Genomic DNA, 23479 nt, shown 5'->3' with positions numbered 1-23479 from the left:
TTTGGCTATGACTAACCTGATAAGCCATTCAGTTCGATTCATTCTGATGTGGTAGCTGTTTGGCTGACAGATCCTCAGAATAGGAACTGCCCGCGTCAGGATTTCAAAAAGGGAAGGACTCCTTTTGCAGGGAAACTCAGTTTATTGAATAAAGTCACAAGGTGGATATCTGGCGAATAATTCTGCACCGCAACTGGAAACCAGGGAACAGGCAAGCAGACAGGAGCCTGGAAGTTTGCCTTCACAGCCAGGCAGCCAGGTAGAGTTGAGGTCTAGACAGGGATGGTGAAGAGCAGGTAGTCTGGAAATTAACTGGAGCCTTCCTGGGGGAACAATAGAGCCACGGACAGGGCAGTTGCTGGCAACTTGTGAGGAGCTCTGGAAACAGGGAGGCTGATAGTATAAGGGACCAGGGCACTAGGAGGTAAACAAGGAAGTCCAGAAGCACAGGAGAGGGGAATCTGGTGAGAAAAAAACTAAAAGGCCACCTAGATGGCAGGAGCACCAAAAAAAAATGATCCAAAAAAAAGAATTATGAAATTCAAGGAAAAAACAACGAGAGAACACAGCTGCATCAAACAAGGAAACGAGGGGGGCAGATTTCAGAAAGTTAAATCAATTTTGTAACATATTTTTAATATACAGTACATTCACTGAGCTCTAGGAACACCATACTTATAGCTCGTTCACATCATGATTTAAATATGACAACCAGTAGAGCTGTTTGAGTTCTTGGACTAATCCAAACCGATGATGGTTGTAAGTATTATTAAGCAAAACTATTAAAATATAGCTACCTACCTACAATTTACTCCAAAGTCACGTTATTATACGAGTTTCTGCATGATGTTGCAGTGGTCAGGCGGTATGAGTCAGAGCTTTTATAATCAAACACGTGAAGGCTTTTTACAAGTTAAAGTCCCGTAAATACAGTAATATCCACATGGCGTGAACATTTATTTATTCAATCCGACAATCATGTGCCAGCAGTGCAAATGTAAAATCATTCAAATATGGTCGAGAGTTGTTAATAATGTTGTTAATGAGCAATACTGCCATTGCTATAAATGAAAATGTCTGCCAAATTCATTCAGGTGACAAGTAAACACTTCTATCCATCTGCAGACTCCAGGGATGCAAGGTCACTGATAAAAGCTGTCCTGCTCTGGCTTCAGCTCTGAGATCGAACCCTTCACACGTGAGAGAAATTAATCTAGGGGCCAGTAGTATAGGAAACTCAGGACTAAAGCTGCTCTCTACTGGACTGGAGGATGCACACTGTAACCTAAACATTCTGGGGTAAAGTCTCTTTTACAAAACTGATAAAGTCCTGAATGCAGTAAAGTAAAAAGAAATGAATTGACAGCTACCAAAACACACCTGTTCACTAACATACTGTGTCTAGACACCTAGTCACTGTAGCACCATGGTCAAATCTATGCTGTAAAAAATACCAGGAACGTAATATTACATAAAAAACTTTTTTGTAAAGTAAATATACATGTTTTTCATGTCATTTTATAGCCAACTTGTAAATGTAGAGTTTATTTTTCTGCATTTCAAAAATACATTCTGTAAAGTAAAGAGAATAAAATTACACTTGTTTACAGACAAAAGTGTCTCTCATTACTACAGAACCCTACTTACGTCATGACTCAATGATTAAAACTTAAATGTCAAAGATGTATCAAAGCAGGTCTTTTAAACGCACACTGACAAAAACACTTGATAAAACAAGAAAATGCAGAGCTAGGCTGTTTATTTTAAATGATCTTGTAAAGAGCATGTTATTCTTCTCTACAGGTTAAATGGTTGCGGTATAACAGATGAAGGTTGTGCTACTCTGGCCTCAGCTCTGAGATCGAACGCCTCACACCTGAAACAGCTGGAGATGTCTGAAAACCAATTTGGTGATGCAGGAGTGAAACATTTGTCATCTGCACTTGAGAATCTGCACTGTAAACTGCAACAACTTGGGTAAGAAAACTCCACATTTAATTATATGCAATCTTATTCTTAAAATATGACATATGACACGGCTAAAACAAATATTATAGTTTATTTTAGATCAAATGTAGTGTGTATTCACGATTTAGGGTTCAAAAACGCTGAGTTTTTCACATACCGTGTATGTTTGTATCCCGCCCCTGCCTCTCTGAAACGCGAACAATTTTCACAAATCTCATCGCTCTGAAAGCGAGGTGTGCTAGGATTTGACAATTAACCAGTGCGTATTGATTGGTCAAATACTGCTAGAGTGGAGGGAAGTGTAACGCCTCTTATCATATTCAGAACATCAGATCCCTCCTCAATTGTACTGACAGGTGATAAAATATCATCTGTACTTCCTTATATCAATTAATCCCGAATCTGATACGGAAAATGAAGATGATCAAGCAGTTACTTGAAACTTTGCCAGCACGACTTGAGCAGGATGTAAGGGATTGGTAAGGTTTTATTAAAACAATATGATGTTAAGTAGTTAAAAACTATTTCTAACTGTTTTACATTTTATATACAAAGTTATAAAGACTAAAACCATATACATCATACAGAGTTTGTGTGAGATAGAAACAAGCTCGAATGGGAATGCAGGGAATGGTCACAGGGAATGGTCGTGACTCAACAAAGACAATAAACCCAAAATAAATACTAAATGAAAAGACATTATAAACACGACATTTGTTGCCTCTAGTTGGAACATTATTCCTGATTATTAGGACTTATGTTGTCTTTTTCACATTGCGCACGCTGCCTGCATTTGCAGATTACAAACACACGACAAACTCAACTTGCGTTAGTCCGTTGCAAAGTCTTTTACAATGAAGGCTGCGAATCTGAAGCCCCAGCGAAGTTGTAATTGTTGGAATGGCCCCCCTTTTTAACCAAAGCTTAAAGGTCTTAATCTCTCTCCCACGTTCGCGAAGCAATCTTCTGTGAAATGCGCTGCATAAACTTGAAAAATCGGATTGTACTTTTCTGGAACATTGTTGAAAATAAAATGTAAACATTTTGTCATGATTCCATTCATACAGGATCCTCTGTTTCATGTGGGAGAGAGACGATTTTGGCACCTATTTGCCACCATACTCTCTCTCGGGTCTGCGTCATCGTTCCTACCCTCCTGTTTCCTAGTTCGTGTTAATTAGTTTATTCCCTGCACCTGTTTTTTTTATTGATTTGTATCCCTTTAAAACATCCTCGTGTTCATTGTCATGTGCTGGTTCATTGTACGTCTTACCTTGCCTGTATTCTGTTCAGTGTACTTGTAGCTCTATGCTAAGCCGTTGTGCCTGTTTCTTGTTACCTTGTTCCTGTTCCTGTTCCCTCGTCTTAGTAAGTGTTTAAGTTTAGTTTATATCAAGTGTTGTTTAATTCAGTATTGTGTTAGTTAGTCTTGTACCCGTTTTCTGTTTGTTTGGTTTTACCCCATCGTGGGTCTTTGTTTTGTTTCTTGTTTTCATAATAAATACCCGTGTTAACCCCTCTACCATCTGTCTGCCTGCAACTGGGTTCTCCTTGATTCAAACCGTGACAGAATGAACCAGCCAAAAAGGAAACCAGCAGGTAGAATGGACGAATGGGAGATCGCTACAACAAGAGGCCACCAAGCCCACGTGTTCTTTGGCCTCAGGCAGCAGGGGAGGTTCATAACGAACTGTGCCTTGGACTTCCTGGCTTCAGCGCGGTCCTCGGGGTTCAACGAGGCTGAGTTAAAGGTAATTTTTAATAGTTGCCTCGATGAGCCCCTAGGACCCGCTGAGATGCGCCAGCTGAAGCCCCTGGGATTTGTGGACACGGTCTAGACCCTGCTGGATCGTGAGTGGTCCAGAGAGCAATCCAGAGTGGATTCTCCCACAAGCTAGACTCGATTCCAGAGGGTCGTACACTTCAGATCGGGGTTGTGGGACTCTCCCCACAGCCCTCTCCCTCTCCCCCATCCACCAGTCTCCAAAGACGGCGTCAACGGAGGGAGTCGTGGGATACCCCGTCCGACTCCTCGAACACGGAGCTAACCGTGTCTTCCACCGATTCTATGCAGCCGGCCATACCCCCTGTGAGCCGATCCAGGAGAAAGAAACTCCGGAGGGCGGTTCGAGTCCTGGGGGCCCCAGTTCCGGAGGTTCTCCTTGAGTCAAACCGTGACACATTTGCTTTTAGTTGTCTCAACCTTTGGCAGGGCAAACAAAGAGGCTTCCTTTTTGCAACGAAACATACAACGTCTCCGCGACATGGCTGCGGCGGTGACGATTCAATAAGATTGTCAAATTCGCCCACCTTACTTGCTTTTAGATTTGGGTGGTCTTAGTCAAATCATTGACGTACATTCGCCCGGGATGTGGTTACACGATGGGTTTTAGTCAGGTCTGGGTTGGCATTCGCTTTAAGATAGAATGCTTCTGTTCCGACACTTTAATTGTAGCAATTTCACGTGTCGAATACATGCATGGACAACTTATAACACACAGAAAAACACGTGTTCTCGCCATATGACCCCTTTAAGAAACATTAGCTTCTTATCTCTCCAAATGTATATTGATGAGCGGTGAAGATTGTGATCTTTGCTTATTTCTAAAGTTACTGGTGAACTGATGAGTTGTTATCATTTGCAGTCTCTCAAGTTGTGGCATAACAGATGAAGGTTGTGCTGCTCTGGCTTCAGCTGTGAGATCAAACCCCTCACACCTGACACAGCTGGAGATGTCTAGAAACCAATTTGGTGATGTAGGAGTGAAACATTTGTCATCTGCATTTGAGAATCTGCACTGTAAACTGCAACAACTTGGGTAAGAAAACTCCACAGTTTTTTATATACAATCTTGTTCATAAAATATATTCAAGCTTAAATAAACTAAACTTGGATCTGTATACTGTAGTAGGCTTTGTGAGACATGTTTTTATTGCTCTTATGCGTTTTGTTGTCCTAATCTTTGACCCAATTGCTTCAGTTGTTTACCCAACTTGTAAGTCGCTTTTGATAAAAGCGTCTGCTAAATGACTAAATGTATATGGTTAAGAAACATTAGCTACTATTCTCTCCAAATGTATAATGATAAGATAGTGATCTTTGAATATTTCTAATTTTCCTTGTGAACTGATGAGTTGTTATCATTTGCAGTCTCTCAAGTTGTGGTATAACAGATGAAGGTTGTGCTGCTCTGGCCTCAGCTCTGAGATCAAACCCCTCACACCTGACACAACTGGATCTGAATTATAATAAAATAAGTGATTCAGGAGTGAAGCAGCTCGCTCGTGGACTGGAGAATCCTAAATGTAAACTGAACATACTGTGGTAAGGTCATATCTCAGAACAAAATGTGATCTGGATTCATTTAGCGCTATTCTCTCAGCGGATGTTTTTTGTTAGTGGCAAACCATTATTGGAGTGATCTAGTGTAGATTACTAAAGGGGAACTCCACTGAAAAAATGAATTCTCCCCCTTAAAGCTACACTTTGTAGTTTTTTCTACCTTAAAATATGTCTTCGTGGTAGAACATCTCTTAACTGCACGAATTCTATGGCCACTACTACCTAAGCAGCCTTGTAGCGGCTACAACCACTCTTTAAGGCCCGATTCACTCTTCACGTCTAAAACCACGAGGGAAACGTGAGTTGCAAAAAATGTACGTCTACATTTAAAATAACGAATATGCGCGATAAAAAAACGTGAAATGTGTATTGGGCCTTAGTTCTTTGTTTGGGTCAGTACTCACAGCCCCATCCTAAACAACGTTTCTGCATTCACTGGTTTCAAAAGTTTAGTCAACCATTGCTACCGGGAAGCTTATTCAGCGTCAATATTTACAACACTGTTACCAGACAATTGTGTTTATCGACCATATGGGAGAGCCGTGAGCAAAAGTTCTATATTGTGGCTTAGTTTAAGTCGTTTGACAAGCCTAAGACATCCATTAGTTTTGATGAGGTTGGGGAGATTTTTGACTCCCACCCATAGACCTGACTTTCTGTGCTCTGTAGAGCTGGGTAGTAATGCCCTGCATTTACTTGAGTGACGTTTTTAAAAAATCTGTACTTTTACTTTATGTAACAACTCCACCGTTGTCAGCCACAACGTTGTCAGCATCAGCGCCTTCTCCAGGCCATTCCCATTCCCGTTCACATTCACCGGACCTTTAACCCCAAGGACTTCATTCCCCAGCATGTGCTGCACCCCGCCAGCCACCTTGATTTCATCCGCACCTGACACACATTACCTGGACACTATATAAACTGTTCTTTATCTTTGTTCATCGTCAGATCTAGTTGTTGTGTCCCTAGTTTTTCATGTCACTAGTATGACCTTTGTTCCTTTGTTGGATGATTACTTGTTTGCTTAAACATGTGGATTATTACATACCTGTGGATGTTTCCCTGTTTGCTTTACCTATGGATTTGAACTTTCCGGTAGATATACCACTTCATTGAACATTTAACAGTTCTTCATTTTGTGGCATTGTTGCACGTTTGTGTGCCCACACAGAACGAAGGCAGGGAATAGGAGTAAATAGGAGGGAGAAAACAAGTTGAAGGTGTGGGTAGATGAGACACGCAGATTGCCAAGTGTGGCAGGGAGGGGTAACGGTCAGGCCCTGATTAAAACATTTGCAAGCACACACTGTCTCCGCACCTCTACCTGTTAATTCAGTGATATCGAATTCTTCCATAATTCACACACAAACACGGCGGATTAACAAAACTGTTTATTATAAATATAAAATATAAGAACTTTATTAAAGAGTGCGTAGCATGAGATCATGAAAATGACATTTCATGCAGTCTGTTATGTTGCCATGTTTGAAAGTAAGCTGTCTGCCAAGTTGTAAGTCCAAAGGTGAATGAACAAAGTTATTTGCTTGTAAAAATGGGAATTGACTCTGAATCACACAAATGAGACGTGGACTAGTACACCCGCGTCTCTACGTCACCATACATAGTCCCCGCCTACGTTTTGCTGAGACTGCCGCAAAAACGTATTTCTCCTCCCCCAAACACTGTCGCTCGTTCGTGATGTGTGTTTCATGTCTAGAACCAGTGTTCTATGGTGTGACACTAAGTCCGTCTTATTTCAACTACCAAAAGAAGAATGTCTGAGGGAAAAATGGTTACAATTCATTTTTCCAACGATACCAAATGAGTATAACCCCAGGGTTTTACTGCGCGCATCATTTCACCGAACATTGGTTTAATAACCTTGACGCATTCACAGCAGGGTATGTGAAATGACTATCCTTGAAAGAGGGGGAATACAAACTCTATTTCAGGGGTGTCCAATGTCGGTCCTGGAGGGCCACGGTCCTTCAGAGTTTAGCTCCAACTTGCCTCAACACACCTGTTTGGAAGTTTCTAGTCTGCTTCGTGAGACCTTGATTAGCTGTTCAGGTGTGTTTGATTAGGGTTGAAGCTAAACTTTGCAGGACACAGGCCCTTGGACAACCCTGCTCTATTTGGACCTGACGCTCCACCGAATCCCAACCTGTAAGTGTGACTTTTGATTTTTGTCTTAACTTCAAGAAATATTTTCGTTCCTTAAGTCTGTGTTTAGCTAATGCATATAACGATAACATTAGCCTGTACCGTTATTTCTGAGGTGTTACAGTTTGATCTATGTACCATGACAAGGCACAGTTAAGACGAAATAATAGAATTACTAACCTATTAGTAGTGTACAGTGAACAGTACACTACTAGTGTACAGCATAGTGTACAGTGATTGATATGTATTGTGTATTAATTGTGAATTACTAACTTATTAACAGTATTTTAAGAAAAATAATATTTTATTTCATTGAGCAAAAGCACAACATGCATGTTGTCACACTGGGAGTTTTGTGTGACAAAACTTGCCACTGACAAACATCCTGCTCACGGCGTGGTGGAGTTTGTTGTGGATTAGCGTCTTCTTCCTCGTCAGACTCTGGCTCAAATTGGTACGTTAAAATCGCCGCCATCATTTGAGAGTCAGTCAAGAAGTAAGGTACGAATAACTGCCTATTATTACGACATTATAGTGTTTTTACACATTGTATGTACATAAACTTGTTGTTGGACACTCCATAAACCAAAGTAGGACCTAAAAAAACATATGCTAGGTACTCTCTAAGATAAATTATGCGTTCTTAAGAATAAGTGTAATTCTCAAATATTTTCTTATAAACATTTTTATTTTTCTAAGAGTAAAGGGGCAGACTTTGTCAATGATTGTAATTTGTCAATTTGTTAAAATTTATTTGTGTAACAAGCACCTCGAGACTCATGTTCTTATGTAAGGGTGTTATGTGTAAAATGGCATTAACGAATATTATGGGTATACTTCTTGAGCCTATATGTTAAAAATCAAATCCCTTTATTGTCACTCAACCATATACACAGGTACAACAGTAGGTGAAAAACTTGGGTGAAGTTCCAATCAACATGGCAGTATGAAAGACATTTTCTTGTACACATTTACACAGTAAAGATTTCTGTACAAGTTTGTAGAAGATTCAAAGTAGGGAATGAAGGAGCAGGAACCGGCAAACATTTGAACATTTAATCAAATAATAACACAGAACATAAACAGCCGGCGGCCCCTCACGGACGACCGCCGGCGAAATAACATAAATACAAATACAAACATGTTCGGGCCTGGTCCTCTCTCCTCGACGGTCCGGTCGCTTGTTCCTTTATATGCTCCCAATCTCCTATGTGATACGAGACACGTGCACGCACAACTGCCGCTCATTAACAATTACTCACCGGCCTCGAACCACGGTTTCGCCCCGCCTACTCCACTACATAGCTCCATCAACCCTAACAGGCCGGGGGCTACCCCCGAGACTGTGCTTACTCCCCCCCTCCCACGGGGGTCTCCCAGTCTCGGAGTACCTTTCCCCTGGGGGCATGCAGCGACGAGACGAGACAACTGAGACGGGACGGGAGCCCTCTCCGGAAAGAGAGAGGAGAGAGAGAAACAAAAATTATAGTCCGGTTCCCTGACATGCTGCCACTAGTTCCGTTCCTCAACCAGCCGGGGTACTCTCCTTCGCGGTAACTTGCGGTGGTCCTGGGCCCTCGGTGGACGGCTCGTCCGTCCGCCCCCTGGCAGCCGGCGGTGGCTCCTCCTTAAGCGGAAAGTCGGAGCGTGTTCCCTGTCCCTTGCTCCTCCCCCTTGGGTGGACGGACGCAGGCTCCGGCCTCTGGCAGGTGGTGGCCGCACTCGGAACTCCCGCCCCCTGCTCCTCCAAGTCGGGGGACGGACGCAGGCTCCGGCCTCTGGCGGACGGCGGCAACTCCCCGCTCCCACTTGGACGATAGCCAATGGTGGCCGCACTTCCGTTTCCCCAGAGCCACCGCTTCGGGCAGCCACTGGCGGAAGCCCTTTGTCCACGCTGCCCGAACTCTCCGGCACCGCGAGGCCCCTCGGTGGCGAGGACTCTCCGACAGCACATCTCTCCTTGCTCCCGGGTTTCGGCACCAATGTAGAAGATTCAAAGTAGGGCAGGAAGAAGGCGGGAACCGGCAAACGTTTAAATATTTAATCAAATAATAACACAGAACATAAACAGCCGGCGGCCCCTCACGGAAGACCGCCGGCAAATTAACATAAATACAAATACAAACATGTTATATGCTCCCGATCTCCTACGTGATACGAGACCGGTGCGTGCACAATTGGCGCTCATTAACAATTACTCGCCGGCCTCGAACCACGGTCTCGCCCCGCCTACTCCACTACAAAGTTTTACACCAGAATACAATAAACTAGACGTAATATACATAATAATTAAATAAATAGCAGCGAATGTACACACAATGTGCGAAGTGTACAGTGATTGATATGTATTGTGTATTAATTGTGTATTATTGTGTACGACAATGTATAAAGTCGTGCGTGCTAGTGGGGGATAAAGTGCAGTGCTCATGAGTAGATCGTGAAAGTCAAGAGTTTAAGAGTCTGAATGCTTGGGGAAAGAAGCTGTAACGTAGTCTGCTGTTGCGGGTTCTGATGCTGCGGTATCTCTTTCCTGATGGAAGGAGTTAGAACAGACCGTGACTCGGGTGGCTGGTGTCTTTAGTAATCCTCCTCGCTTTTTTCACACATCATCTGGTGTAAATGTCCTGGTGGGAGGGAAGCTCACCTCCGACGGTGTGCCTGACAGTTCGTACCACTCTCTGTAGGGCTTTCCGGTTGAGAGCAGTGATTTAGAACAACATCGGGCCCGACCTTCACAGCCACGGCTCTGATTGGTTGGTACGGGACGCCTCCTGCCTCTTCACCAAAGCCGGACCCTTTTAAGGGGCCTAGCGCACACTCCACTGGACTTTGCCTGCCAACCCGACCTCACGCCCTGGCGAGGCGTAGGATCGTATACACACGACAGCTGCCACCACTCTCATACCAACAGTGTGTGCAGCTGTCCCGTCAGGCAGGCAAAAAGGCGGAGCCAACATTCCCTCCGGGGACCCCCACGACATATGGTTAGCTCCGCCGGCCGACGAACCACCCCCCGTGGGAATGATGAAGCAGACCGTCCCCTTGGTCCCCCTGTCACAGTCCCTGGGAGCTCGAGAGCTGCCCACCCTGTCTCGCTGGCTGATGAGGGCGGTCCTTCTTGGTAACTAGATCCAGTTCGCCAGAGACTCTCCCAAGTTCCGGGGCATCACCTCTCCCTCTGTCAGAGGCTCGGATGCCCCCATACTTCGGGTAGAGGTCACCACCCTTCTGGCAAAACAGGTCTTCACGAAGATCGTGGAAGCCGCCCATTCTCCCCTTCGGGAAAATGGTGTGCGGGTACTAAACTATCTCGACGACTGGCTTATCTTGGCACAATCGCGTGATCTGTTGTGTACACAGAGGGACCTGGTGCTCCGGCATCTAGATCGATTGGGATTTCAGGTCAACCGAGAAAACAGCAAACTCTCCCCAGTGCAGAGCATCCTCTTTCTCGGTATGGAACTAAACTCTGTCACCATGACGGCGCAGCTGTCCGCAGCACGCGCCCAGTTAAAGTTGAACTGCCCGGAACACTTCAGGCAGTCGGTGGTCCCCCTGAAACAATTTCAGAGGCTCCTGGGACACATGGTGTCCTCCGCGGGGGTAATACCCCTCGGATTTATGCACATGAGAATGCTTCAACACTGGCTACAGAGTCTCCTGGGACACATGGCGTCCTCTGCGGGGGTAATACCCCTCGGAATGATGCACATGAGACCGCTTCAAAACTGGCTACAGAATCAGGGCGAGGTCAGGGAAGAGGAGCACCAAGTGTTATTGGTTACACCGCACTAGTCTAACCGCACTTTGCTTCAGAGTTGATGCTCTGGACAGCGACTCCCCCTGAAAGAGGACCTGCATCCCAGACTGGCATCCCAGATCAGACCTCTGGAACACCCATGTCTGGTCTCTAGACGGGATGAGAAGAGCCTGAGTTGGTTATTCTCCCTTTATGGCAGAGACCATAACCCAGGCTAGGGCCCCATCTACTGGGTGGTTACACGCCTCTAGACGGCGCCTCTTCTTGTCCTGGTGTCTCTCTCAATGAGAAAGACCCACTGAGGTGCTCGATCAGGATTGTGTTGTCCTTCTTATGAGAATGGAGACTAACATCTCCTCTCCACACTGAATGTTTATGTAGTTGCTATCGCCCCTAATCACGACTCAGTTGATGGAAAGTTACTAGGGCAAGAATCTGCATCATCTCCGCTTCATACCCTCTTGGGATCCTAATGTGGGTCCAAGAGCCCCTCGGAGGTTCCGATCCTCCTCACCTGAGTAAAACGGCCCTCCTGTTGGCGCTCGCTTCATGTATGAGGGTAGGGGATCTCCAAGCATTCTCTGTGTCCCCGGATTGCCTTAAATTCGGCCCCGGCAAACTGCCACGTTATCTAGAGACCCAGGCCCAGATACGTGCCCAAAGTTCCCACTTCTCCCTTCGGGGACCAAGTGGTGAACTTGCAGGCGCTCCCCATCGGGGAGGAAGACCCAACCCCATCCGTGTTGTGTCCTGGACCGCACGCAGTGCTCCAGTAGCTCTTACCAGGTCCTTGTCTGTGTTGGAGGACAGCAGAAGGGGAAGGCTGTCTCCAAGCAGAGGCTGGCGCACTGGGTCGTGGACGCTGTTACGACGGCATTCCGATCTCAGAATCTCCCATGCCCATTGGCTGTGAGGGCTCACTCCACACGGAGTTTAGCCACCTCCTGGGCACTGGCAGAAGCGCCTCTCTAGCAGACATCTGTAGAGCTGCGGGTTGGGCTACGCCCAAACACCTTCGCAAGGGTTAACAATCTTCGCGTAAACCCGGTGTCAGCCCACGTCCTGCGTGGCGACATGTAGGACTGGCATCCGGGGGGGCGTATGCCTGCGAAAGCACCTTTCCACCCTCTAACATGTTGGGTCAGTGTGCTATCTACCTTTTCTTCTTACCAAACCCCAGGCTAAGAAACTGGTACCTCACAAACCTCTCTTCTTACCCAGACACTAACATAGAAAACACATTTAAACGCTGTGTGTTCCTTCTATACCAACCAAGCAAACTGAAAAAAAAATGTATAGTTTTATACATTTAGATAAAACTAACCATTAATGTAATGTCTGTAATGTTATGGCAGATATAAGGACGTTTTCATTTACATGTTTTCAGTTTCTATTATCAGTTCTGATGTAAAAGTTTCAGTTTCTATTATCAGTTCTGCAGTGGCGGAGCTACACTTTAAAAACAGGGGTGGCAAAGGGGTGGCAAGGTAAAAATAAATTATTTTCCACAAAATGTATATAGATTAAATTAAAGTTGTTTATTTTCCAAAATGTACACAATTATATATGTATTAAGTATACAGCAAAAATAGAACAATAAGTATTCAAAGTGCTCCTTGGACTAATCAAGTCCAAGAGAAAAATCTGAGGTAAACTTGGACCTGTCAAAACAAGGCAGGAGTAGGCAGTTGTACACATTCAAACATGTACTACAAGAATAATAGTAGAACAACAATACAAAAAAAACTTAGAGCCCTTTAACACTGACTCTAATGATAAACTTCAATAGTTGTACCAGGTATAACCTGCATCTACCCATGGTATGGCACCACCAAGTTCACAAATACAAACATTCAGATTCAGAACAGCATAATTCTGCGGTTCTGGTGAGATGAAGCAAAATGTTTTACACACCTCATGAAGAAACCATAATTTGGAACAATTTGCTTGTTATTATTTACCATGAGTACACCGTTTACTAATAATACAAATACTAAAGTAATACATGACGACAAAATCTGAGTATATTGAGGTCTAGCCTATTTGACAACACAAGGAAAATTGCTTAAAGACATCTAGACATGTCATGTTAAGTAAGGGATAATGTATAGCGTGGCGGTTGTCATAGCGAATACAACACCGACAGGCTGTTTAGGAGCCCGGCTTGAAGCGGAGGGATCTTAAATCAGCCTGAAGGGGTTGTATTCGCTATAACAACCACCTCGCTATACATTATCCCGCTTATTACATGGCTACCTACCAAATAAATAAATAATTTGACACAACATATTGATTTAAAAGGGAGTTTATTGATTTAAAAACTATTTAAATTGCTTCCGCTAAAGAAAATAGTCCGTTCGGTCTCTACGGTTAGAATCCTACGTCCATGGCAACGCTCTGTTTTTCATGACAACGGTCTGTTATACTAAGATTAGTGCTGCATTACACGTGCCAATATGAATAAGCCTACCTAATGTCTGTGATTGTTGCTGAACATTTGCTAACGACATGTTTTAAGCATATTCACGCAGGCGTGACAGTATTAGTCAGCCAGTTTTACGACTAGTAATGCTCATGAAGTATTAATGCTAAGCACTAAAGTGCAACGTCTCCCTTACTTCCCGTTAAAACACTACTTCGTTTTATTTAATACCAATCAAAGCCGTACATACCAGCAACATGCTCTTCATCGATCCCGTGGGCTGTCGGCGTTGTTTTGGAGCCGTTTGGAGCACGTCACGAAAGTGCTGCGTGTCAGCTTAACCAATGAAAAGTGTAGCAGCAACAGCACGCTGCGGCTGCACGCTTGTGCGCGCTGCGTAAGGATGCATTCACGTCCGCTGGGAGATTTGGGAAATGTTCGTAAAAATCTAACAGTGTAATGTTTTCAGCGGGGTGGCAACAGGGGTGGCAAGGACTTCATCTGGGGTGGCAATTGCCACCCCAACTAGCCCTCTGGCTCCGCCACTGCAGTTCTGATGTAAAAGTTACTAAATCAAGAGACAGACTTGCGAATGTTAGAAACACTGTTTTGTGTGCTTTATTGAAAACATTGTTAAATGAAAAAGGTTCTTAAAATTGGAAATGTCTCCGACAGGCTTGTAACAAACATGAGTCTAGTAAACCGCACACAGTTGCGTGACTTTTGACACATTCAGGGAAAGCCATGCACCGCAAAGCTATGGGACCATGTTAAATCAGCTGCACAGTGATAATGTTTCATTTGTAGAGTGAGTTCTGTGAATCGCATTTGACGCCACAATGGAACAGAACTTTGGTCCATCAATTTTCTTAAAAATTACGTGGTTGAAAGGATGATGCAAATTATTCCGGCCCACCCACAATTTTACAGGAACACCAATCATTAACTTTTGGAGCCGCCTCTGGCCATAGGTGAGATTTTGAAAAAAAAACTTAAAACTACGGTTTACTATAACATAAAGTTAAATCTAATACTCGACTCTCAACTCAACTTTATTTATATAGCGCTTTTCACAATTTTCATTTTTACAAAGCAGGAGTGTATGCGACATATTGACTATAAACAAAACAATTAAAGTTCTACCTGTAAAAACCTGAAAAGGTGAAAACACAGAAGACAGACACACCCACGTCCAAAACACTCCCCACACTCACACACCCGCACAGACAAGCACGAATACACACGCAAGCACGCACAATTAAAGCACACATTTGAGATAAAATTGTTTAAACGCAGTTGTGGCCTAATGGTTAGAGGGTTGGACTCGTGACCAGAAGGTTGCCGGTTCGATCCTCAGGTCAGGCGGGTAACGATTGAGGTGTCCTTGAGCAAGGCACCTAACCCCTACTTGCTCCCCGGGTGCTGCAGCGATAGCTGCCCACTGCTCTGGGTGTATGTGTGTTCACCACTTGCTGTGCGTGTGTTCACTACTCTCTGGATGGGTTAAAAGCAGAGGTATATCTCGGATATGGGTCACCATAACTGACAAATTGGTCACTTTTTTTGGTTTTTTTTTTCACTTTTTCATAAAAGAGAGAGAAACAGAGGACAAATGTTAAACAGACTATAAATTCCTGTACGCAATATTAATTAAGTACAATTTTAATTCTAAAGCAGTGCCCCCTGGCCAGGTAAATGGTGAAAAACAGAATGCAAACGATTGCGAGGAAACCAAAATTCTAACGGAGAAAAAAAAATCTCTAACCATTAGGCCACGACTGCCCCACACAAAACTTTTTTGTATATTTTATGATCTGTTTTCATATTATTAACACAATGTCCTTTATTAGAGAGAGATCTAATATTTAGCAATCATATCGTTAACAAAAAGTACTTCATTAGAAAGAGATGTTATATTTAGTAATCCCAGTCATAACAGTTGATTATCTATATTTTGTTCATGTTTATGTTTGTCTAATGTTTATTAATTACTTTCAAGAGGTTTACGCATTATTTTATGTTTGCTAATCTTGGGGATAGACACAGTTATCATATCGTTAACAAAAGGTACTTTATTAGAGAGAGATCGAATATTTATCAATCCGAGTCATAACAGTTGATTATCTATATTTTGTTAATGTTTATGTTATGTTTGTCTAACGTTTATTAATTACTTTCAAGAGGTTTACACATTATTTTATGTTTGCTAATCTGGGGGATAGACACAGTCTCTATTTTATGATGTTTGGGAGAAGGGATCACTAAATGTTGTACATTTTGTGCATTCTGTGACGTGAGACGGAAGGCAGACAGTTGGTTAAGCAATTCTGTCTGCTCCCTGACTTGGGCCCCAGTGAGTCAAGCTTTAGCATTAGTAAGACTTTGTGCCATATTTCTAGACAGTAGTGAAGCCCCACCCCAGGAGGGATGGAGACCATCTCGTTTCAACAGGTCAGGTCTGCCCTAAAAACTCTTCCTGTTACTTAAATCTATGAAATCTATGAAATAAATCTCATCACCAGGATAAGCAGTGAGTGGGCCAAAGTATATTGCGAGCTCACAAACCCCTTTAATATTATCTTTTGTGATCTCCGATTGGCAGAGTCAAATATCATTAGTGTCGACGTGAATAGCAATCTTACTGAATTTACAATTAGCCTTAAGTAGCACATATAAATTTGACTTGATGTCAGGCGCTCTAGCTCCCGGTAAACATTTGACTATGGTGGCTGGTGCCTCTGTGTTAACGTTTCATACAATAGAATCACCGATAACTATAGCACTTTCAGCAGGTTCCTCAGCCGGTGAGTCACTGAGTGGGGCCAACCTGTTTGAGACTGTAATTGGAACAGTCTAGTGAAGTTTTGTCCTGTGACTACGTCGTCTCACAGTCACAAAGTTTCCCAGCTGCGGGGTATTTTCAACACTAAACGAACTGTGTGCACTAACGTTGCTCGCATCCAAAGTGTTTTTTACTGTCCTTACACTGTTACTATCCTCAGATAAAGATTGAATGGGAGACTCTAATTCTAAGATCTTCTCTTTCAGCCTTACTATTTCCCTGCTTTTATCACATATAAAACTCTCGCAGCTAACAGGCAAGATGAAAGCAAGCTGACGAGCTAATGTTTTGCTATCGGCTTTAAATGAACTATCAATTTTGGTTTAGAATCTTCAAGTAAATAACAAGAACAGAGTTATTGAGATATCAGGATAGGTTAGCAACGACAGTGATAAGTAACGAAAATAAAGTACACTAATTATAAAATGTTTTGGTTACGTCTGTAACCTCAGCTCCCTGATGGAGGGAAGGAGACGTTGTGTCGAACCGACAGATGGGGTTCGCCCTTGAGAACCTATCAACTCTGACTAGTTTAAGGGAAGGCCAATGAAATTGGCAAATGAAATTTGCATTCCGGGCTCCGCCTCCTGATATCCGGTATAAAAGGAAGCCAGCGTTCTTCATTCATTCACCGTGTGTTCTGAGGAGCCTAAGAGCCTCTCACGACTGCTGAGGGCGATACGCATCACAATCTCTAGCGGAGCGACGGTTACAGGCCTGGGCGTGGGTAGTGGGATACCAACATGGTCTCGCCAATTAGGGGAGATCTCATGAAATAAGTGCGGACTGAGGCAGTTAACTGCGAGGTGGAGGTCCACCTGAAGAGCTCATGGGTTACCAGAGATGGGAACCGTTCATGAGGGTACGTCAGAAGGAACAACCCAAGGGGGGGGGGGGATGTTACAGCCGCCTAGAGTTATACGTTAACTCATATGGGATCCCGGCCTAAGTGGCAGGGCTGCTCTGCCCAGCCTGCTCCCGCAGGGGGTGCTTGCTTAGTGATGGATGTAATGCCTGTTATTTACCATGTGGGCTGGGAAAGAGGGGAGGCTATGTAGCACACTGATCCAACCTACTGGGAGGTTGGGAAGGTGCTTTTGCAGGCATACGCCCAGCCGGCTCAAGGTCCTACACGTGGCCATGCAGGACGTGGACTGATACCGGTTTACTCGGTATCGCGAGGGTGTCCAACCCGCAGCTCTTCAGATGTCTGCCAGAGAGGCGTCCCTGGCCGGGGCCCCTGTGGGCACGGGTATCCATCATGTCCCAGGAGCCTTTCCTGAGGGACCGCTGACTGCTTGGAATGTTCAGCACTGACAAAGTGCACTCAGTAGTCAAACTTACTATGTGGAGACAGAAATGAGTTCCTTGTCCTGTTGGGACTCTCTCAACACCGTAGTCTGGACCACCTCGTGAAGAGAGGGGCAGCTCTGCCAACAGCAGTGCAAGCTCCCGGCATCAGAGACAGGAGGCTAGATCAAGCCCACAGGTGGCAGCCAACTGCGGGTTGGACCGCAGTGGCACATTCCCTTTGTGGAACATCGATATATCCTCTAGCTGACCCACCAACAGGGGAAGAAAGGGTGACTAGTTTGACTTCCGCCGAGAAGGGGGCGTTTGCAGGCCTTACAGAGTTCCTCATGCACTTCCGGTATACACTGCACTGATGGGTAGGCGCGGCTTGGAGCGGGATACCGGGGGTACCCTGTATCCAGCCATGAGCATTGGGGGAGGGGCAGTGCGTCCACCGCCGCCCCTTGCTCACGGCGGCCCAGGAAAGGATTTTTCCTGATCTCGACCCCCCCGAAGGAGGGAGCTTCGAGGAATTATCGGGGTCAAAAATGCTAGTCATTCACCCCTTCAATGTTGCAAGGGACATCTCATAATCACGCGCCGTTTCCGAACACGTGATTGAGGAAAAAAACCTTTTTGGGGAACGATCAAATGAGCAAGGTGCGAGCAGTCCGTGAGCCAGCGTCTGTGGGATTAGCGGTCGCAATAACCCTCATGTCACTCTCGGTGCTTGCCGGAGTGGACGGCAGGGCCAAAGCCACTGATGTCACGAAACGGGGAGCAACACGGGTTGGTGACTGGTTCCCGGGGAGGACAGCCGCCCGTGACACAACGTCTGAATCATCATCCCCCGTAGTGCGGGCAGGACGTATCCACAACGGCTTCCACAATGTGCTGGAAAACCCCACACCCGAGGCAGACATACCCTCCTCGATGAGTGTGACGCCCAGGAGAAAGTCGCCGCAGGAAGGGCCGATCTGCTGCACCACGTCGTGAGAATCCGGCGATGTAGATACATATTTTATATGTATCGAACATATTTTATAAACACTATTTTGTCACTTCGCCTGTGCAAATGGACACAGATAATAATATGCCGAGCATGTTTGTTGTAGCGCGTAGTATTTTCTTAAATAACTGACACAGGCTAGTCACAGTGCCAGTTATTAATGAACTTGTTGTAATTGTGTCAAGAAACAAGATGCCATTCTCAAGTTCGTTTTTTTAATGTGCTATAAACACACTCACAAGATGTCTGCTAAAGATCTTAAGAATTTTGAAAACATCTGCTGTGTAAAGACATCAGCTAAACATCTTAAAGCAGTTATACATTCATTCTTAATCATAAAAATGATTTAGATAAAGATGTCCTCTAGATGTTTAAAAAAAAATGCATTGAGCTGTCAGTCATCTTTCTAGCAGCATCTAGTGGTGAGGTTGTGAATTGCAACCAATGGCTCATTTCACCCCTCCCTTTCAAAGCACTACGGTGGCTGACAAATGATTAAGATGTAGTCACATTTTTGCTTCTTTGCCAAAAGAGATAACGTCTTTATGCAACATGCTCTCAACATGCTCTTTAAGACATGGTAATACAGTTTACGTTCAGAATCATATTAGAAAACAGGGAACATAAATCGCCTGTTTTAAAAGGATTAGCTGTCTTGCCCACATTCCCCAAATTATTTTGATCATATCCAACTTTTTTTTCCTTGCAGGTTAATAAATTGTGGTATCACAGATGAAGGTTGTGCTGCTCTGGCTTCGGCTCTGAGATCAAACCCTTCACACCTGACTGAACTGTATCTGAGCTATAATAAACTAGGTAGCTCTGGAGTCAAGCTGCTCTTTGGTGGACTGGATGGTCCTCAAGGAAAACTTGAGAAGATTGAGTAAGTATTTAGGTTAAAAGAAATGGTAGGAATTGTCAAAAGGAATGTGTAAAACGTGTTATCTAGATTAGATTAAGGAACAGTTCACCAAAATATGTATGATTCATTTGTCAGCTGAACACAGTTAGAATTAAAATAAATATTTTGCCTTTGTAAAAGAGTGCAGTCTTTTTCAAACTCCAAGATAAATGTAAAAAATCCTAATTTATTTGAATATCTATTTAGATAGATATTTAAGATGGTTGGTAACTCAATGGTGAATGATTTTCCTCCTTCACATACAGTCTTTAAACGGAAACAAAGTCAACAAACCATGAAGTCTTCACATTTGTTTACAACAACACACAATTAATGTGAGTGAGTGATTTGTATGTCATTGTTTTCTCTTCAGATTGGAAAATTGTGGTTTCAGCAAAATTGCTATGAGTTCATCACAACTTAAAGAACTGGATCTATCTTGGAATAATCTAGTACATTCAAAAATTAACCAGTGGCGGTAATCTGTCTGTCTGTCTCTCTGTGTCTGTATGTGTCTGTTATCTGTCTGTGTCTGTGTCTCTCTCTGTTCTGTAAGTATGTCTGTTTGTCTATCTGTCTGTTTGTGTATGTCTGTCTCTGTCTATCTAACTATTCTACAATATATGATTTAACAGCATATTAAAATTAGTTCAAACATTGCTTGAGGAAGGTCATGTAGATTGTACATCACCATATAATCCCCACTGGCACATCAAGAACTGCGATTATCGGACGTGTGGTACGATAAAGATAAACTTTAGTGCCAGCAGAGATTCAATATCTTTTAATCAAAATAAACTATAACATGGAAGTAAAAGGCCGGCAGTCGACCGTGAGGTGGCCACAAGAACATAAATACAAACACATATCCAGGCCCGGACCTCTCTCGTCAGCAGTCCTGTCTCTTGTCCTCTTATGCTACTGATCTCCTCCGTGAGAGATGCGTGACCGTTGTGTGCACAGCAGATTCCCACTATCACTCCCAACACCGGCCCCGCAAGTTGCCTTACGCCTTCCTTGTTAGAGATAATAATTGGTAAATCTGATTTAAGATAATATATACTGTATTTCAAAAAATTCCCAAACTAATGTTAACACACGCACACATGCAGGTTTGTATTGCTAAACTAGTGGGGACATTCCATAGACTTCCATATCCATAGACTTCCATGTCTTATATCAGGCTTTTGATGTATTGTATCCCCAAACCACCCCTTAACCTAATAATCACACAAACATGTGCAAGACATTAGATTTAAAGAAAAACACTATTTGACCGATTCATTCTTTTTAGTTAGTGAGGTCCAGTAAAATGTCCTCAAAAGTGAGTTGGACACACAAACAAGCACACGCATATACACACACACACACACACACACACACACACAAACAGACATGCACACACACTATTGTCAATCATGATCATATCCGACTTTACTGTTTTTTTGCAGGTGGGGCAGATTTAATATTGCAGATCAAAAATGTGTTTCTCTGGCTTCAGTTCCGAGATCAACCCCCTCACACCTGAAACAACTGAATCTGGCTTCCATTAGACTCGGACACTCAGGTGTAAAACTGCTCTGTAATTCACTGGAGAATTCGCAAAATAAACTAGAAATACTCAGGTGAGGCATTTTTCTAAACAAAATTGGTGGCATCATTGCTGATTCCTGATTTTTTATTTTGCCATATCCATACAGTAAATGATGATCAAAAACTTCAACAAATTATATGGACTTTGAGGATATATTGATTTTGAGATGAATAAACATTTAAGCTTTAAGCTTAACATTATATTTTTACCACAAATATTTAGCACGATGTCTGTTTTTTAGACACAACAATAAGTTAAGGTTACACTCACAAACATCAGGTCTGTTCATTGAAAAGTGCCAAATTGATGGAAAAAACTAATATGTTTGCTCTCACATCTGTAAGGTATAAGAAAATAAAATTAGTTAATTAAACAACATGTTAAAATGTCAGTCAGTTACGAAAAACAAAATGACCCCTATTGTCGTAAGTATGTGAGCACATGAAAAAAGTAGCATTTAGCCTGACAGGATTTTACTCTAATTTCCCATAACACCATTATAAATAGAAACGACCACATCGCTACAATGTTCCCCTTGGGATTAATTCACAAAGTTACTTGAGAACGTAGCCACAACATTTCTGGGACTTTGGCCAATATCCAAAACATGGATTGAAGACCACATAAGAACGTATTTTGTTTGCTGGGTACTGAGCAGAACCAAATTTTCCTCCATCATTTTTGGACTGAAGCTTAAAGATCATATCATTTGGTATTGTTCTCTGCAGGTTATATTGCTGTGGTATTACAGACGAAGGTTGTGCTGCTCTAGCTTCAGCTTTGAAATCAAACACCACACGTCTGAGACAATTGGATCTGTCAGACAATATGCTGAAAGATTCAGGCGTAAACCTGCTCTGTGCTGGATTGGAGAATCCAAACTGTATACTGGAGGGACTGCGGTAAGATCATTCTTCTGTTTTCTTTCTAATACAACCATACAACAATATGATGATCATTCCTGAAGTTTACATATACTGTACTGCGAGTCAGCGGCAATCTTTTAAGTTTTTCAAGTTACTTTATTCTGGAGCAAAACCATGTTGAGTGAATGTTGTTTTGGTAGTCAGCAGTAAAGTAGAAGGATACAGTATAACTAAATCCAGTTGGTTAAGGCAATGTCTAAAGTAGTGTTTCCTAGGGCTGTGTATTTGCAAGTGCCTCCCGATACGATACATATCATGATACATGGGTCACGATACAATATATTGCTATGTATTTCAATAAGATACACATTTGCTATATATTGCAATACTTTAAATAGAAGATGTAAAAATTTGAGTTAGAAATACAACATGCTGTGCAACACCTGGGGTTATCTGTAAGGCCCCTGCGGACGGCCAGAGATCATAGGTTTGGGTTCCCAAAGTGTGGATTGCTACCCTCAATGGATGGCACAGGGGAATAAGGTGGGTCACTTGGCTGTTGTGGTGCATTACAGTTAAAACAATGAACATGGGCAGTATAAAACCCCTGGTTCATTCGTGCTGTTAATGTCCTGGTGTCACATCCGTGAAAGCACAATACACTTTTCTTTTTGGTATACATTTTTTATTTAACAAATTACTCCATGATAGTGTTAATTTCGTTAACGAAAATAATGAAGAAAAATATTCGTCAACGACTATTTTCCCAGGACAAAGACTAGATAAAAAGTAAGGCCATTAAATGACAACTAAAACTTTATCAGCACGAAATATTGTGATGAAAAATGATAAGAATAAAATGTAGCTATAAAAATATAAATTTACCCAAAACCTATTTTGAGTCTTTGTTGAAAAAAATGGAAGATAAATATTATCGATAAATATGATCACCAGCCGGTCTGTATTCTCTCATTAGCTGCTTGAGCCGCTTCCATCTCCACTAAATTGTTTTTTTGCGATTGTGGTTACTGAATAAAGACATCCCCCCTCGAAAAACTGTGAATCCGTCCGCGACTATGTTCCGATGGTTCTCTTTCACCGCCAGTCATGTTTTTTCTGGGGAACTGTCAATATTTTGCAGGCATCAGGAAGTTGGATGTCATGAATAGGGCTATGCACTTATCAGACCTGAAAATACTTGAAGCTAGATATACCAAAGTGGGCAATGGGTGGTGTCGCGTGAGGTTAACAGGTATACCTGGGCCTGCCCGAACAGCATCCAAATGAGCTGGACTGCGCGGGGGTTGAGTCGCCACTC

The 23479-nt window shown here is 43.2% G+C and overlaps 1 protein-coding gene across 1 annotated transcript in view; it reads left to right on the top strand.

The window, feature by feature from the left end:
- LOC130429109 (NACHT, LRR and PYD domains-containing protein 3-like) overlaps nt 1–23479 on the top strand; it is a 35311-nt gene that overhangs the window by 6612 nt on the left and 5220 nt on the right. The window contains exons 3-10 of the mRNA XM_056757475.1: nt 1126–1299; nt 1804–1977; nt 4614–4787; nt 5120–5293; nt 19510–19683; nt 20075–20179; nt 21153–21326; nt 22024–22197. Coding sequence (XP_056613453.1) covers nt 1126–1299; nt 1804–1977; nt 4614–4787; nt 5120–5293; nt 19510–19683; nt 20075–20179; nt 21153–21326; nt 22024–22197 — 1323 coding nt within the window. The remainder of the gene's footprint in view (nt 1–1125; nt 1300–1803; nt 1978–4613; nt 4788–5119; nt 5294–19509; nt 19684–20074; nt 20180–21152; nt 21327–22023; nt 22198–23479) is intronic.

This window comes from Triplophysa dalaica, chromosome 9, assembly GCF_015846415.1.
Source record: "Triplophysa dalaica isolate WHDGS20190420 chromosome 9, ASM1584641v1, whole genome shotgun sequence".
Classification (NCBI taxonomy): domain Eukaryota; kingdom Metazoa; phylum Chordata; class Actinopteri; order Cypriniformes; family Nemacheilidae; genus Triplophysa; species Triplophysa dalaica.
This window is presented reverse-complemented; position numbering and strand designations above follow the sequence as displayed.